General features: G+C 38.2%; 1 protein-coding gene across 6 annotated transcripts in view; it reads right to left on the bottom strand.

Moving 5' to 3' along the window:
• Positions 1-748: 748 nt before the first annotated feature.
• LOC117427768 (unconventional myosin-Va-like) overlaps positions 749-18466 on the bottom strand; it is a 67212-nt gene continuing 49494 nt past the window's right edge. Inside the window, exons 27-42 of one of the 6 annotated variants that reach the window (XM_058998718.1) lie at positions 18156-18212; positions 17353-17580; positions 15633-15733; positions 14119-14175; positions 12728-12808; positions 11177-11375; positions 9949-10023; positions 9117-9210; positions 8769-8918; positions 8178-8332; positions 7697-7786; positions 7455-7605; positions 6668-6950; positions 6064-6238; positions 5604-5684; positions 749-5279 (exon numbers count right to left, since the gene is read on the bottom strand). In XM_058998718.1, the coding sequence (XP_058854701.1) occupies positions 5127-5279; positions 5604-5684; positions 6064-6238; positions 6668-6950; positions 7455-7605; positions 7697-7786; positions 8178-8332; positions 8769-8918; positions 9117-9210; positions 9949-10023; positions 11177-11375; positions 12728-12808; positions 14119-14175; positions 15633-15733; positions 17353-17580; positions 18156-18212 (2130 nt within the window). In that variant the 3' untranslated portion in view covers positions 749-5126. The remainder of the gene's footprint in view (positions 5280-5603; positions 5685-6063; positions 6239-6667; positions 6951-7454; positions 7606-7696; positions 7787-8177; positions 8333-8768; positions 8919-9116; positions 9211-9948; positions 10024-11176; positions 11376-12727; positions 12809-14118; positions 14176-15632; positions 15734-17352; positions 17581-18155; positions 18213-18466) is intronic. The other 5 variants (XM_058998719.1, XM_058998720.1, XM_058998722.1 and 2 more) reach the window with 5 other exon arrangements.

An 18466-nucleotide genomic window follows, 5' to 3' on the forward strand; every position in this document is an offset into this window, starting at 1 on the left:
GACAATGGCTTAACCGATAGGTGTGTTAATTTACACATGGATCGAGAAATTGAAAGCAAACAAAATGCCATCGGAAAAATAACTTAATGTCTGTTACATTACTGGCGCATCATCTTTGTATATATAAACAAAACTAAACTAAAATATTCAGTAGGTTACCTTTTACGTAGGTATGCATTTTGTGTAAAAAAAAAAAAGTGTACAGATACTGTACACTACCATTGAAATGTAAGTAAGCCTCAATCCTGAGACCACAATGATAGGATGGAAATATGTCACTTACTGTACATTACATAATGAATGTGGGAAAAAAAAAAATCTTTAACAATACTATGAACCATACATTGAATTTAAATATCATTTATACATAAACATAAGATATATGCTTTACTTATAGTAAATGTTTTCTCCTAAAACATCACTAACATTTATATACAATTTGATCTGCATTAAAAAAAAAAAAAAACAGATAATCAAGAGACCGATAGATACATATTTTTGGTTTAAATGAAATGGACTATCGGTTCTTCGCATTTTCATACTGTGCTTGCTAATTGCTGAAGGAATCTGCTTCAGTTCTTGGGTATTATTTGTTGTAGGATTTCAACTGTGTATAGAAATTGAACATTTTGTGAAATTAGACATTCTTCCTCTGGGGATGGTACATAATATTCATTGTCTTGCTAGAACACAAAACTACCTGAGATGTTAAGAAGGCACACTGAAAAAAAAACACAATAACTGTATATACAGTGCTGAATTCCTTTATTTGTTTATACAACTTTGACATTTGTTCATACCTTATTACATTTTTATGGTGCACAATTACTTCATTACAGCTACCAGGAACTAAACCAGTTTAGAGCTTGACTTAAGCACATTAGTCCTTATTTATGGGTTATTATTTGAAGGTACACACGAGTTAGTTGGGAAAATGAGTCTGTCGGGAGCAGATACGTTTCTACCAGCTCCAGTTTGTTCCGCATTCTGTTAACCACACGAAGAGTTACAGCAATATTATCATTTTATACATTCAGCCTCCAAATAAGAGTGTTTGCAATCTCCATCATGTAAAACAGTACCTTTAAAAGATGAGCATGTATAAACCAATTGTCAAGGCAAATAACATTGTATTAATTAACCAATGCCTGCTGTAATAAAAAAAAAAAAACACAGCTTAATTTTTACTTTTCATTCCTAAAATTGGGAAGCACAGTCCGATCATCAACATCAGTCATACCATTTGCTTGTAGTGAACAGCTGTAGTGTTGAGTCTAATATCACACATTCACCATATGTCATAAAAACCTTTAAAATATAAATTACTTGAACACCTTACAGACTAAGTGTTTGATGTAACATACAGCAGCATGTATTATTTATTGGTGTCAACATAATATATGCAAAGTAAAATGCAGTTTTAAAAACAAAAAATAAACACAAAAACCACATTTTACATGTACATACTGTGCGATCCCAGTCATGAAAGGGTTAATAAGGTGTTTTGGATATGCAGTAGGGGTTATCATTTTCTTTGGCAGTTTCTGAATGCCTCTCGCATCAAGGTTTTCAACAGACCTGTAGATACAAATAAACCTTGTACTTATGGTGCCAGCAAACACACCCATTGGAAGATGAAAGCATACACTTTTCTGGGGCTAGAACGTGTTCACTATTAACTATTCAAATAAGCAGCAACACATTTGAAACCCAAGCAAAACACCAATTGTAGTGGTAACTGTGGAGCACAATTAAAATCTCTTTATCTAGCGGAACTGCTCTCTTGCAAAGTCCTGATATGATTCCAATAATGATATATAATAAATATTTGTGTCACTGGACATGTTTAAACACACAAAAATTAAGCTGTACAGAAAACATGCAAACACATACAACTTAAAGGACATATGAAGAAATAAAAATACACAGCAAATATCCCATACAAATAACCCAAGAAGGTTTGTGTCTCACAGACCTCCTTCTCTTTCATTTCTGAAAGGAAAAAAAAAAATACTGTTGCTGGTAGCGCAGTGCCCAGAGGACTGCACTTATTAGCTGTTTATTTAACAGATATAACAACATTTGAGAATTACCCTTTAACAGAAACACATAACTATCTCAAAGACGCACAAACACTGTATCAGCTGCCAACTGTTGTACTTGACGTGCTGTTATCAGGTAAGGCTTTATAAAGACATTTACGGAGTGTAAATAAACCAATACTTTTATAAAAATATGAACATGAATAAAATCAAAGCATTTAGGTAGAGAAGACTTTAATTTAGTTTCTAGTATAGTCAGTATTTTCCAGTTCTGTGGATTGTATCAGAACACCATCAATCCATTCAGTCAGTAGTTCCGAACGCAATATTTCATTATAAATATGTAGAGTTCCGTTGTGACAATACACAGTAGGGACAACTTACAATGTGCCTGTGCTGGTCCCAGTGGCCTTGATATGTACCTCTAAAGGGATTGAGCAATAAAAATATGCATGGATCAGAACCTTTTTAGTTGAAGTTCAGTAGCCAATTTTACTTTACAATGTTTTGAGCACATTTTTTTTTTGTAATCAGTTTTCTTATTGTAGTCCCTGGAGCTCAAGTGCCGACAGTGAGCAAATATCTGAATATCAGTGAGGCAGCCAGGTTGCCCCTACAACCAGTCCCTAGAAAAATGTACAAAGCCTTGTCGTGATAGTGCAAACGCAGCTGACAATTAAGGTGTATAGTATAAATACAGTATGTTCCAGGAGTGCTTCACTGCTAATTACCATTAGTGTGAAACTGTCTGCATCAGCTTGGGAGCAATCCATGGTACCAATGCTACTGAAATACATTCTATAAAAAAAAAAAAAAAACACCTTGCCAATATTACAGGCATTCATGCAGTGTACAGTGACCCTGGAAAGCAAGATCATGAGAGTGGCTAGGCTGCTTTCTAAGCTGGCAGTGATCACTACTTTGTCAGCTTTTGTCATTGTATCTGCAAAAAAAGGTCATAAGCAATGTCAAGTTTTATTATTATTATTATTATTATTATTATTATTATTATTATTATTATTATTATTATTATTATTATTATTATTATTATTTATTTCCCACATAAATCCTTCTTTAATTGGCACACAAATTATACCAGCAAAAAACTATCTATAAAAAAAAGAAAGCTTGGGGGCAATTGGTCAGAGCAGCATTCACTGTGCAATTGAAAGAATGCAGGCAGCATGATATCAGCTATGCTGTACAGTCAGGGTTATGTTTATATTCTCTTAAAGAAATGTCTTCTGTTACACACAACCTACTAACAATATCCTTAAATCAAACATGCTAGAAGCGGAGAAGGTCCAGTGTAACAGAACTCATGTCAATACTGAAACAAATAACTTAAATCTGTCCATACATTTTTAAAGACCTCCATTAAAAAAAAAGTAACCTTTATCTTATACATGAGACATCCAGTGTGCTTTTGTGCTTAAATGAGGCTTACTGTACATGGTAAAGGCACCAAAGAAGTATCACCTGGTCCTTTCAACACTGGATCTGGTTGTGAATAGTTCAGCATTAGATTACTGGTATAAGGCAAACCGATTGAATGATTTTAGCAACAGCATTGTATTTCAGTGTAGACTGTGCATTGTAACCCTATGCATTTACCCTTAACGTTAAGGAGTGTGCAGTCGTACTACTCTCAGCACATTACAATAAATAGTATTGGACAATCAATATTATTTCTTTGAGCCTTTACCATGGAGAAAAAACTTTTTGAAGTGTTACAGTGACACTCACATAAAATCAAGCTAATGTTTTAATTGTAAACAATATTGATATTCAAGAGATGTCTTAATACTCTACACTGCAGTGCTAAATTAGTACATTGTTCTAGCTATGCAAGTTACACAAGACACAGCAGCTATCTAGGCATTCTAAGTAAACCCACAATACTAACAAATAAGCATCTATATTAAATAGTAGGCTAGGACCATCTGTATTTCTACATATCTTAGTGACATAAATAAGAAAGCTATTTGACAATGTATTCTATATATTACCAGTTTACTTTTCCAGTTGATACATTGTTTAAAGCATAACCAGTTCCAGTTCCTGTTCTCCTCCTCCTCCTCTTCTTTTTTACAATTATTTTTGGGTGGGAAATGGGAGACAGCCCCTCAACCAAATCAATAGATTATATTTAAGTCTGCCTTATCATGTAAGAGAAATTTACAATGTTCTTAAATGTTTTACGATTTGAGCATGACTTTTCTACATGTTCACGACTCAAATCTGCGCATACTGTACTCTGTAACCTACATGCTTTAGTTGTCAGGTCTTGACCTGAATCGGAATAAGTGGCTTTCTTGAGATCTATGTTGCAGGCAGTGTCTACAATGCCCGATCCAGTCAGGCAAAGTCATATTTCTAAATTCAACATTTCCAATTTCCCACAATGTGTAACTCCTTCCATGTGAAATTATTGACAAGAAAACACAGGCTGATTAATAAAAAAGGAAAAACAAGTCACCAAAAATGATGAGGTGTTGGAAAAAATGCAAGACATACATTTGCTATTGTAAGAGAAGCTAACTGTACAGGTCAGCTTGCGATAGAGATGGGAGGCCACACTTCTCCCTAATAATGCTTTCTCCACTGCTTTCATTTAAAATAACTAATAGACATACAGTTTAGTATCCTTGTTGTTTTCAAGTTTGGTAACATTCACCCAAACTGTTTAATTTGTAACTGACTGCCTGCTTAACATCCATGCATCATTTGGAGTGAGTGTTCAAATGACCATTGTAAAAACAAAAGCATAACCATAAAAGTATTTTTTCAGATACCGTACATTACAATTTGTGCAGCCAGTCTCAGAAATGATGCCAAATACTCATTAAGGTGACATATCTGGCATATCTAATAAAACTTGTTACATGCATTAGATTGGACTGGGCTTATTTTGTTATTCCTCTCAATTATCAATTTTGAAGTGCATGATTTCACAGCTTCGCCTGCTGCTAAATCCAAAATAACTCCAAATACTGAACTCTACGTGACTGGATGTAGGGCTGTTCCTGCAACATATACATAAACTGGCTGTCAACCAAAGCATGAGTTTAGCAGTCACTTCCTTTAGACACGAGTGAGGAATAACAGGTTGAGGCTGCTGGGGATCTGAATGGTTTCCAGTGCAAGGGAAGAGGGGTTGAATGGGAATGTAACTGGGTAGATGTTTTTGGTGTCCATTAGTAACTGGGGCGATTCTTTCCGGTCTCGTAAACGTATCTGCCAAAGAAGAGAGAGAAATAATGATTTACTTTTCTAATCTGTGTTCCTGTCCACAATGGAATGTCTCAATAATCCTATTCCTAGTTTTAAATATACCTTTTTTTTCTCTGAAAATGTATAACCTGGTGGCTAAATGTTACAACTGCATGTCTTTTTTCTTACAGTCTAATTTCTGTACCTTGCCTCGGCTATGTTCCCAGGATTGAGCATTACTCATTGGAAAATCAAAGCATTAGAAAAGCATGGAAATGGAATTAAAGGAATATACAATTGAAAAAGCAGGTGAACTGATGAACTCTACAGAATTCAAAATGATCTTACCTGTATGGTACGTATAAACGCTACAGAAACCCTTTCTTCAAACTCATTTACTGGAGTGTACAGATTCAGCACTTTTACAATCTGTTGGAGAAAAGCCAGTTACAGAAATGAGAAAACACAAATCATGCAACTAATATACAGTACTTCCCGGGAAGGATATAAATATCACAGTATAGGTATTGGCGGCTGAAAAATGTATGCCTGCATAACACTTGCAGCATACAAAATATAATTTTTTAAAGCAATTTTTAAAGAAGCATAAACAAAAATTTAAAAACACATTTTCTAGAACTAAACAATTAAAGGTCTTTGCCCTGCTGTGTTATAACATTCCTTTCTCCTGCCTCGAAGCATTTATTTGAAACAGTAAATAAAACATATTTACGTTTTCCAAATGTCATGGCAACTATTTCTAAACTGAACTTCTGCCTTCTACTAAAACTAGTTTAAAAAGGTGTACCTGTGCAGTTGAAAGAGCATTGCACATGGAGCAGATCGCCTCCGCATCCTCATCGGTCTTCTTCTTCACCTGCAACAGCTGAGCTGCTTGGATCAAAGGCTCCAGTGTCTCCTTAGCACCACTTGTCATTAGATTCTTGTCCCTTAGCCATTCCTCAAGCTGGCTCACATTGTACCTGAAAAGGAAAGCAATGGAAGTCCTTTATACAGTGTTCTTCCTACTGTTTGAAGCCAAACGGTTTATCATCTAGCCTTGGAAATTACCCAGACTAGAAACATGATTGAGGAGCCACAGGTTAGAGCCTGCATACTTCCCTATCAAAAACACCACAGTATACTGTTTAGAATCGTATACCGGTACCCCAAGTATACTGTGCACTTTGTATATACTGTAACACTGCTTGAGAATGTATGTCTTGCTTCAACTGTTTTGGAACAAGCCTTATGGAATAAATGCCTAAATGCAGGTCCACCAGAAATAAAAAAAACAGTTCAAACTAATGAAAGCCTACAGAAACCAAAATACCCCAATGTGAAACCCACAGCAGCTATTGTATGCTCTGCTCTGGCAGTAAAATGACAGAGAAAGTCAGACTGGAACCCACCTAATCTGCATTCCTTTGCTCCAGGAGCACATGTCCTTGCGTAGCAGTAGGTTGTTGAGGGTGACGGCCCCAATGATGTAGAACATCTGCTTGACGACCTGCTTGATGAGCTCCGGGTCCGTGCCATGCTGGCACATGGTGGAGTGGAAGGAGTTCAGCTGACGCAGGATGGAGTCCAGCGTGTAGGTGCCTTCATCCGCAATACTGGAGGTCCTCTTACGCAAGCCAGTGGGCTTCACTCCCGACACACCCTGGATCGTCTCATGTTCCAACATTCCCGAAACTGCAAACATACACAGAGATGACACACAATTCGTCTGGGTACACAGACACTGTATCTCATTCTAGCCCTCACTTTTAATCCATTAAAATGCATGCCTGGCTCATCAATGACACAAGTAGATTTCATCCAAAAGAACTTAATCAAGTAGTAATTTAAAAACACTGAAGAAGTGTCTTAAAGCACAGACTGTAATTTATGAGAAGATCAGCTATTAAAAAGTACATTTGATAATCAATCAGTTGAACCAAAAAATACTTTGAAAAAAAGTGCATGAATTATGCAAAGTAGAATGCAATGTGGTTATACCCACGGAGACCTTAATCACCATCATCATTAATATGCTGGGAGTGTTTCGACCAATCATATTGCAGCGTTTCTGTGCTTTACCCAGAGCATGCAAAACAGTAAAGACATTCCCTTCTCAAGACAAAAAAAAGGAAAATGTTCATGTGATCACACGCTGTTGAATTCTTAACGACAGGTGTATATGTTATTAAGTCTCACCTATCATTGGCTGAAGGATGTTCTCCATGACCTTCACGAGTTGCTGGTAAATCTGGATGGCCAAGTCGCTCAGGACCTGCCTGTACTCTGCCAGGTCGAAGTTAGAAAGGCAGTGTTCATTCTGTCGGGGGGTGTTGTGCTTCATAAAGGACTGTGGTAATCAGAGAATGTGTCAATGTCAATTACAGTAGAATACAGTTAAACCACAGAGCAACTTCCACAAATGTACAGAATGGTTTTACCTCTTCTCCGCTGTATTGCTTCAAACAGTGCAGGAACCGGCAGGTGTTAGACAGCCAGAATGAGACTGTTTCATAGTCATCGCCTCTTTTCTAGATAAAATACAAGAATGAACAAATAAGCAGCTTGAACACTTTCAGCACTAAGTAAATCACAAAGAAAACAACACATAGTTTCAGTTTCTTACATGGATAAAGTTCAATATAAAATATCAAAGGGCACACCCAAGACCTAAACCTCTTTACAGGTCTGCAGTGTTGAAAGTGCCAATTCTATAGATCACTACACCATGCCATTTCAATACCACACTGTTATGTATGGTCCCCATTATAAAACATACAGGTACAGTATGGGGTCTTGATTCATTCAATTTAAATTGCTTTTACCAAGATATTCCAACATTTACACTTTCAGTTTACACAAACCTTATTTAAGAATTATTGTACCTAGACTTGACTTGGTAATATTAAAACAAACACTTACCTTTAAGATCTTCTTGATGCCATTAATAGTTGAGGTCAACAAAGTGCGCACTTTCTGGTCATCGTTCACATAATCTGCATGCCTGAGACACATGAAGAGGATGTAGGCCGGTAAGCCAGGAATCAGGTTTACAGCCACACCCCGTGGTTTTAGCTCTGAAAAATAAATAAATAAGAAAAGACAAATACTGACAACAAGCTTAATGTCAAATACGATTTGCTCTGCTTTCTAATGTCTGCCACTTTCCGACTAAATTAACTTTAAGTCGTCACTATTTAGCTGTAAGAGTTGTGACTTTTGAAAAACTTTTTTTTTTTTAAATATTGAAATGTCAGACTTAGGCCAACTATCAACCGGAATTATCCTAACTCAAGTTAGAAATAATGCTGACATTTTTAGTGGTAGTTTTACAGTAGTTAAGCTTTTGACTGTGAGGCAGACATTTGGAGATGAGGCATTTAAGAAACGGAGAAACCAATGCCCACAACAATTCGTGACTATGTCAGTAAAGACCAGAGCTTTGACTGGTCTGGTCATCTGTATTAAACGCCAAATGTACTGTTTGCTTATCGAATGCCTGTCTTCACTTGCCTAGGATGAGGTTTTTCACCAGTTTGGATTCATCCTCCTTCTTGTACTCCAGCATTCCCTGGAAATCCTTCTCCTTTCTGGGAATGTTGACCGGGTGGATCGGCTCGTCGATGATCTGGCCTGGAGACACGTTCTCCATCTGACCGCTTACTGTGGAGAAAACAGATGACAACATAACACTGAGATGCAAAACACTAAGACTAGTCACTGTAGAACACGGGATGCTCTTTAAATACTGTATTTAGTACATTACTCACCTCCCACAACAACCAGTATATCTAAAAACATCTTTAAAAAGGCACATCTTTCCAGCTTTTAGTTCAGGACCCAATTCAAGCATGTACGTACCTTCTAGCTCCCCAATCTTCTTTGCAAATACTTTCAGCTGCTTCTTTAGTTTGCGAACAGTCTTGTCCTGTTTTTCCAGCTGTTCCATGAGATCCTATAAGTAAGAAGGCAATATATTATTCTCATTTAAGAAACTATCCAGGGCAGACTTACTGGGGATTTTCAGCTGGGATCGGCAACAGCACAACAGGAGGGGCATTAGTAAATCTATCGTAGCATAAAGATGCCATTTTAGAAAGGGTGGAGGTCGGGGGTTGCCATCTTGTTAAAAGTTTAAAAGCTTGATTCAGAACAGCTTTCAGCACTCTAAAAATGGATGATGGAAACAAAGCGTTTCAAAAACGGGTATCATAATATAAATAAAGTTTTCTAAAATAAATATGTAGTGCTATGTTATAAAACTAGAGAGCCAGTCCCTGTTAAAAAAAAAATTAAAAGACTGACTAAACAGCATAGAGGTTCAATACTTGGTTTGAGAAGTTGCAACAAGGAAGACTTGCTTGTTTATTCAAAATAAAATGCCAACTCCATTCTGTAAAATTCCAAAAGAAAATACATATAAGACATAATAGAAAGCCGACTGTGCTTCCATCACCCTGTGACGGTGTATTAGTAAAGCGCCGGGTGCTGAAACAACACGAGACGTGAACAGACAGGACATCGTCGCTGTGGGGTGAAAAAACAAACAGAATCACAGTGTCTTTAGTTTCAGGGAGATTCTTCCAAGGAGTGCAGGCAGGCCGCTCTCCGGTTAGTGCATCCAGGTCAGAAAGAGAAGAGAAGAGAAGAGGGAACGACAGGGAGGACACAGAGTCCAGTCAGCTCTACATACAATGATCCGTTTGTAAAGCGAAATCCGGTAGAATTGATACTTCGTGGGGTCATCTGCATATAATTCCTCAAAGTACTGCAAAATAGGGGGAGATGTCTGCTGTTGTATGTTCTACTAGGCACTGGGGCAGGTCTTGTTGCCAGGTTGTTGATTGTTTATTCTTTATCACCACCATCCAGGATAACTTCTAAATTGTACATTGTTTTGTGTGTGTGTGTGTATGTGTTGTTTTTTTGTAATTGGCCTTCCCCATAGGCTGCCCCCATGGAGTACTGCCTTGGTTAATTTATAATTAATTATTTTATTGATAAACTTTTAAATCATAAAATAAAATAAGCAGGCAACAAAACCACTCTCTAAATCAACAAACACATTCTGTAGCAAAAAGACAACAGCACGTGCCTATTCATTTGATCTAAACAGCATCAAACCTAAAACTACTCCAACAACTGTCATTGATTAGATTAAAAAGGTGCTTTGTGTAGCAAAATGTACAGTTATACAATGCAAACACAACAGTGCCTGTGTTTCTCTGTAACGCCAGGGAGGGACGTATTTTAATGCTTTAAATGATTTCTGTATTTAGATACAGTAGATCAATTGAATAATCTTGTATTAAAATAAGGTGTAGTAGTTTGACCAACACTCAAATAATAGATTTGATCAAATATCTATTTTTAACTTTAAAACAAAATCTGTACTGTAGGAAAAATAAAAGAAGAAATTAGTTTATAGAATTGATTTTTATTCCATGAAAATCAAGAAATAGCATCTGCCACTGGACAGACTGTTTTCTTTTTGCATTTTATTTATAAATTAAAAAAAGACTATGAATATACATACATACAGCTATGGCCAAAAGTTTTTCATCATCTAGATTTTTGGGATTGAGACACAAATATAAAATGATATGATCATAATTTAGATATTTTGTTTAACATCATGTAATCAAATAAAACTACAACATGATATTGCCATAAGTAGTAGTACAGTACTTCATGTTAGATTTTGAAATGTAACTCAATATGTTAACCTGACATTATTCAGCCAGTTTCATTCGACTTTATGAAGCAAAATGTGTTAATCCTATAGGGTGATGCAAAACTTTTGGCCACCGCTGTGTATATTCCTACTATCGCACTGGTATATTTCTATTGTAGTGTTGCAGTCTCCCTCATACGGGATGTCACAGCAGTGTCAGTGCCCGTGGAAGGGCTGCTCTACCTACCAGGTTCTCGTTGGTAAGCCTGGTGATCTCGTGCTGCAGGCTGGCCTCGATGCGAGCCTCGGGGGGCAGCTGGAGGTTCTGAGCCAGGAGCTGCTGCTGCCGGTTGTTGTCCTCCTTGACGCTCTGCAGCTCCTCGCGCAGCACCTCCGTCTCGTTCTCGTGGCTCTTCCTCAGAGTCTGGAGCTGGGACTCCAGGAGCCTGCACAGCAGCAGGGGCAGAGAAAGAGACAGACACACACATTGAGCGCAGCGTTCACAGCAAGCCTCCCGGGGGCGCGTTTTAAAGCTAGCAATAAAAGAAAGCACAACTCTGAACCCTCCTTTGTGTGTTTGTCTAAATTAGTTATCGCTCCCCCCCCCCCCCACCCCACCTTTATCTACGACTTGTCACTTAGGCATGACAGGCCATCTCTCAAGCTGAGTGACAGCCTAAAATCACCCAGTAATTACGATTCTTGATGACTGTATAAAAAGGCCACTGTTGGCGTTTTTGATGCTGTAGCAGGTTCAAAGAAGAAAAAACTCCACTGGTAAACGTGGCAGAATTCACAACGAGAACCCATGCTACTGTCTATTAGAGTGCAGATGCTGTTAAGAATCCTTTTGAGCACCCTCCCTTTGTAATTTTATGGATAAACAACAATATACACTATTAACATGATACCAGATAGCTTGCATGTGCCATTCCTATGCTTTGCTGATAGGAATTCCTTTTCTTTAGCATACAATGAGAAGTAATAATCTGCTTTCTAGTTGAAAACACAATTGAGGGTTTAGAGGAATAAGGCTGAAACACCACTATAAACTTTTTATTAAGCAAGTGAAGGTAAATTGGAATATTTACCTTTACAAATGAAGGCATTTGCTCTGTTTTCACCACACAAAACAATTCTACTGCACTCATCTACAGACTATAAACTATATACCTGTATGTATTATTTGAAATTTATTACGTTTTTTTTTTTTTTTTTTTATCCTGTTAAAACTTTAACCTAAATAGGTTTCAATAAACCTGAGCTGACTGACTGTGATTGATTGACTACATGCATATAAAATAGGTTCTGGTACAAATGGGGATTTTTAAAAAAAAAATTTAGTGTATATTATTCAGTACAACACCTTAAAACCTCTGGATATTTCTGAATTGGAAATATACGGTTACATGACAAGAACTAGTAAAGCAACTCTCTAGTCTTCCAAAAAATGTCCACAAGAAAATGGGAAGTGATATTGTAGAAACTTCAATTATACTTAACAGAAGTTTAGATCGACAAATGTGTTACTGAAGATAATGTGGTGCGATGCTTGAAATTGTGGATTGATATTGTGAGAGAACGTTTCTAATGTGGAACTACAATGAAACAAACAAAAAAAAACATCCAGTACAGAAGAAGGTTCTATGCTGCAGGCGAGCGAGGTCCTGTACCCTCTTCCTGAGTTCAGCTGAAGCCTCTCTGGGGCAGTGCAAGGTCACGCTGGAACAGTGCGAGGTTAGTAAGAGACACACAGCAGACAGGGGGAAAAGCCCCATGCTTTAAAAATTAGGTTAACCTGTTGGTTTCCTTTAACCCTTCATAAACCAGCCAAAGCTCTCCGTCCTCATTCAGCACATGGTAGTCTTGAGGGGGTGATCTTCCAAGCAAACGAAAAAACAAACAAAAAACAAAGCAAAATAAAAACACAGGGACACATGAAGGAGGTGAGGTGGTAGGGAGATGAGAAGGACAGGGATGACACATGATTGCAGAAGGGGAAGCTTCTCTGTATTAAACCTGACTTGTATAAAAACCGTCCACAAAGAAGAACAAGTAGCTTTCTTCAAAGATGCTTTATTGTATCCATTTAATATGCTCACTGCTCCGTGATGTTTGCAAATGAATTTAGAACTGCAAATAAAAATTGATGACAAAAATAAGGAAAAGTAAAAGGAACAGTAAGGTGATCGACAGAGTAATGTTGGTTTTTTTTTATTGCTGATGCTAAAACACTTACAGTATAATGAATACGTGTGTTAGGTTGACATACCTTCATTCATGGTCACTCCTGCTTTATATAAAGTGTTACCATTAAACCCCCCCCCCCCCCCCCCCAATTACTTGTATTTAGTCAGTACAACTTTTAAACACAGCGGTGTACAACTTATGCAGTACCTAAACCTCATATTACTACATGACATACAGTATTGCATAACCTGCCACTATAGCAAGTTATTCAGTGCCTTACATTTTGTCTGTATGTAGCAGCCATCATTGAGAAAGCTTTGATAGGTGGTTTAGTGTCACGTGGTAAAATTGAGGCCATCATGAATACTCTTGCTATGTAAAGGGCTGTTGAAAGCGACTGCTTGACACAGTCCTCTTGGTGTATTCTGTTATCATGCTCCTTCACTCACACTGATGTAGTTCAGATACTCAGACCTTCCAAACAATGTCAAACCATGCTGCCATGCAATAGGGTAGATGCCTTTTCAACACGGTACCCTCCCTGAATTAATTATCTTGCAAAACAGTGCCACAAAAGCACAGGTTAAATGTACACAGGTCCTTATTCTTAACTTGTTTTCAGGGGACTCCGGATCGATTAATAGCAGGTTACAGCATCTGTGTCTCCGTTATTATTTGTAATTTGTTACAATACAGTATACCCTTGTCTACAGGTAGAGCTATTGTTTTTTCCCCCTTCAGAATCCCATTTGTTCTTACACCACACAAGGGGGGTTAGAGTCTAGTACATTGGCAAGGTTTAAAACATCCGAGCAGCCATTCTTAAAGTGCAGCCTCATTTACATTTCACTCAAGTCATGCATGTATAAATGAATGGCCTACTCCTCAAAACAAACCTGCGGGGAAAACAAAGGCGAGAATGCACTTGTTTCTTTCCCTCCTTTAAGAATGTCATGTTCATGCACAATGCACTGACACTGGTTTTTCTCAATGTGTTACCTTATCCTACTCATGAGATCACTGACTGCAACAGGCTTAGAGGTGAACTTTGGCGATCTGGACGAAACAGAGAATAAGATACACAATGTGTTTAATGGAACCCCCACATACTACTACACTGGAAGTCCCCACTTCCCAGAAGCCTGTGATGTTCCAGGTGTGAGCATATTGATTACAGTATCTTATCACAAAGCACCTGTAAAGAAACATTAGAAAGACATGCTAACCTCATACTATTTGGACATTAGGGAATTCAAATATTGTAAGGCCTCTAAAATATGAATGGATTAAGCTTTGCAAGTCGATGATCCTTCCTCAGCAGTTTCATTTTGGCGCAGAGATTTCCTTAAAGTGGCCATAATGACTCTAGCATGGCATTCTTTCTGATCCAGTGTAACTGGTTGTAAGGGGTGTGGCTATGTTTGGAAGCCCTGCCTCTTGTATGTAATATTAATGAGCTGCTTTAAACCAGCAAATCACAAAAGACACCAGGAAGATCATAATCCTCATTCAGATGAGTTTAGCACAAAAGTAGCTGAGGAGGCTACTGGTTTGTCAAATTGTAAATGAAAATCATTTTAAATTAGGAGAATTTAAATTACATTGGGTGCTAAAAATTGCTATAGGTCGCATTACAAAACGTGATTCACGATTTTTTTTTCCATGACATGAGAATCTAATTAAATTTTACATCCTCTGCTGGGGACTTACTGTTTAGTTAAAGCGCTGTTTATGTACAAACTGTACAAAAATGTAGTTCGTTTACAGAATTATTGACTCTGTGGTCATGTGACCAACTTGATTCTTTGGAATGTGGAAAAACACATTTCATGGGACAAATAAGATTGGAGAATTACCGAAGAAATTGCTCATTAAACCTGAAAGGTCTAACGGATATTGCTCGAGTTCTCAAATAAACACCTATTAATTCTAGATATGACTTGTGTAGATACGATTTCAAAAGAATCTGAAAGAAGCAAGGAGAGTTAAAAGGTTTGCATGTGACCATCAGATTGTGAGCTCTGTTTTTGAGCTACAAACACCAGGACTGTCATTCTTGAAATTTGCCCCCTTACTAATTTTAAGAATTACAAGCATGAGGGAAGAGATCATTAAATATGGAGGGGGTTAAGTAAACTTTGCATTATTTTATTACTGTTTGTATTCTCATCATTTTCATGCTCAGATTAGCTGTCATTGTTTGTGCCGGTGTCTGTGTTGTGATACTCTTCTACATAATGTAGTTTATCGTCCCAGAAATATAATCTTAAACAAAGCTCTTTTTTAAATATTAAACCCAAGCACTATAGTCACTTTAGTGCCATGCGATGGTATGTACACACAATGGCTCCAGGCCTTTGATAAATGAATGAATTCTGAAAGAAACAAAAGAGTCACTCAACTAAAATAAGCACCACAATGAAAATGGTTGCTCACATGTCATGCCAAATAAAAACAGACATGAGCATTTCATCGAAGGCCTTGCACTAACAAAAAACAAGTTGAAAGTGTACCTGTTGCTCTCTTTCAAGGCTATGTATGCTTGAGTTATTTCTCCAGCATCCTTCATCTTGCGTACATCCTCCATGCAGGGCATGGCTTCTGTCATGGTTTGCTATGAGAGGAGACAGGAATGAGCACGCTTTCTTTTTCTAACCACATTACAGGTGATTTCTGGTGTAATAAAGATTGAGAGTACAGAAGGGAAGTGTACAAAGGTTACAATCTTTACTATCCCAAGAGAAACGGCTGCACCAAAGCAATGACAATTTTGCAGAACTGTTGTAAACATAAGTAGCAGATAAAACAACCAATCAGGAACGTCATAGTGCAGCGGGGGTACAGCAGGAAGAGAGGTTGAAAGAATTGGGAATAATGTCATTTAAATGCATATCAGTTATATGCCCATGCTGCAATATTGGAATCTGACGGCATTGTGTAACATAATCAAGAACAAGCTTCATGTGAAACAGTCTGGCAAGTCTTAAGACAAGAACACAACTTAATGATCATGCCTGCCTTTTTTCTTTAACAGCAGGCAGTTGACAAGACAAATGACAGCGAGGCAGAGATACAAATACAATGAAAGGGCTCAGTGTGGCCAAGCAAGAGAAAAGAACGAGAGTGTGATAAAACAAGGAGCTTTTGTTTTCCCGTAAGAGTGGCATACTTATGGTACACAGTTAAGAGACTACAGGACTACTAGTAAAGAAAAGGGACATTAACGGTGCTCACTCATTTTCCTTTTGACATTCACAGGTGTAGCTTGTTAGCTTCATATTTACACTTAAATAAACTGGAAGACTTGTTAGGAGATGTAACAATCATCAGGTCAAGCAAAAGACAGCTGCTACTATGCCCACTGAAAGCAACTCTGGTTATTAATTTCCTGTTTCTCAAGCTCGAACAACAGAGACTGGGCTGCACATGCGTGACAGTTAGCTAGCTCATGCAGAGTGGAGAAAGCACAATTCCAACCAACGGTTAAAACATCAGCACGAAGAAACGGATTTACCTTGTTCTCCTGGACGCAAGGAATTGATGGAAGGAAAGAATAAAAACATAAAAGCAACAATTAAAAGGTATCACCATACAGCACACCAAGGTTCAAAAAGCATTTCCACAGGCCTGATTTTAATGTGAAGCATCCTATAAACTCCCAACAGCAGAGAAGTGGGTTATTATTATTTGTTGTTAATATTTGTTTATTTAGCAGACGCCTTTATCCAAGGCGACTTACAGAGACTAGGGTGTGTGAACTATGCATCAGCTGCAGAGTCACTTACAACAACGTCTCACCCGAAAGACGGAGCACAAGGAGGTTAAGCGACTTGCTCTGGGTCACACAATGAGTCACTGGCTGAGCTGGGATTTGAACCAGGGACCTCCTGCCCTTTTCTTTAACCACTGGACCGCACAGCCTCCTCCTAAGGGTTCCTATTATCTCATCTTAAACAGTGCTTGGCAACTCTAGTTGTCAACAGCTGTTCCATTATTTAATTAATCCTGTTCAACTTCAAAGCGGACCAGAATTGCCTATCTTTAGTTGAACAGTATTTGAACACTGACACATCGTAAAAGACACAGCACAGTGGATCGTTTTATTTTATTTTTACTTTTGAAAAAGATCTATTGAAAAAAAAACAAACATATATACTATAGTCAGTATGGTCCCAACCCCTATGATCCATTACGATGATAATGTGACTGCAGCATTTCATTTCCTTGGCATACCTTCTGATGAATGGCTTCCTTCTGGCTGACCAGCTGGGAGCGCAGGATGAGCACCTCCTCCTTGCGGACCTCCAGCTCCTCGTTGGAGGAGTTGAGCTGCTCCATGATGACCTTGTAGGCAGGGGAGCCTGGCGCTGTGACCCCCGGGGGAGACTTCTCAGACAGAGCTTTACGCAGCTCGTTCAAATCATTCTTCAGCTTCTTGTTCTCAGAGTCCAGTTCCTGACGCTACAGAATGAAGCAGAACGTTCTAACGAACTCCATCGCTAAAAGTCCAGATTCACACCATCTACATTTCTTAACTCCTTATTATCCTGCTATGTGTGTTGTGTTTCATTCACCAGTGCTGTTTCAGCTTAGAAAGCTTCCTAACTAATTTCCCTTTTCGTCCACGGGGGTGCGTCTTTAAAAAATACTTTTAAAAGCGGAATTTCAGAAATGACCACTAGGGTGTGCAACTGTAATTCTTGTCCCTTTGCAACTCTGACATTTTCATACAGATTTCCCATTTACAGTTTCAGAGGGGACAGAACTCACAGCTGTACACCCCTAGAGACAATGTACCTCACCTGTTCAAATCCTTATCTGGTTAAAGAATGTGCTGCAGTCAGGATGCATTTGTGTTGTCTAGACTGGACTACTGTAACTCACTTTTTATAGATCGACCTCAATCTTTGATCTATAAATCTCTGGCTGGTATTAAAACATCCTGGCGCCGGTCCTCTGAGTTGTTTCTGACTATCACATTATCATGTCTACCTAACTATCCCCCACAGAGAGACTGAAGTCCCCACCCCCTTCACCTTGAGAGACTCGTATTCCAGCTCTGCCCCTCTCACCCTGTTCTGCTCATCTTCCTCCTTCAGTGAAAAGAAAAACAGATGAGGAAAAAGGTGGAAAACAAACCCCTGCACCTTCAAACATGATTAATCCTCATCTCCGGGACAAACACTTTTATAAAACCAGCAGTGGTTTCCTCCAGCATCAATAAAGTTAGATTATTTAACTCCACAGCCATATATCACTACTGACTATCAGTCACCCATTATTAAAAAACAAAAACGGACACAAGTTCTTCTTCTGGTTAATGCAGCAATCCTTGAATTTATATTAC

Source organism: Acipenser ruthenus, chromosome 24 (genome assembly GCF_902713425.1).
Source record: "Acipenser ruthenus chromosome 24, fAciRut3.2 maternal haplotype, whole genome shotgun sequence".
Lineage (NCBI taxonomy): Eukaryota > Metazoa > Chordata > Actinopteri > Acipenseriformes > Acipenseridae > Acipenser > Acipenser ruthenus.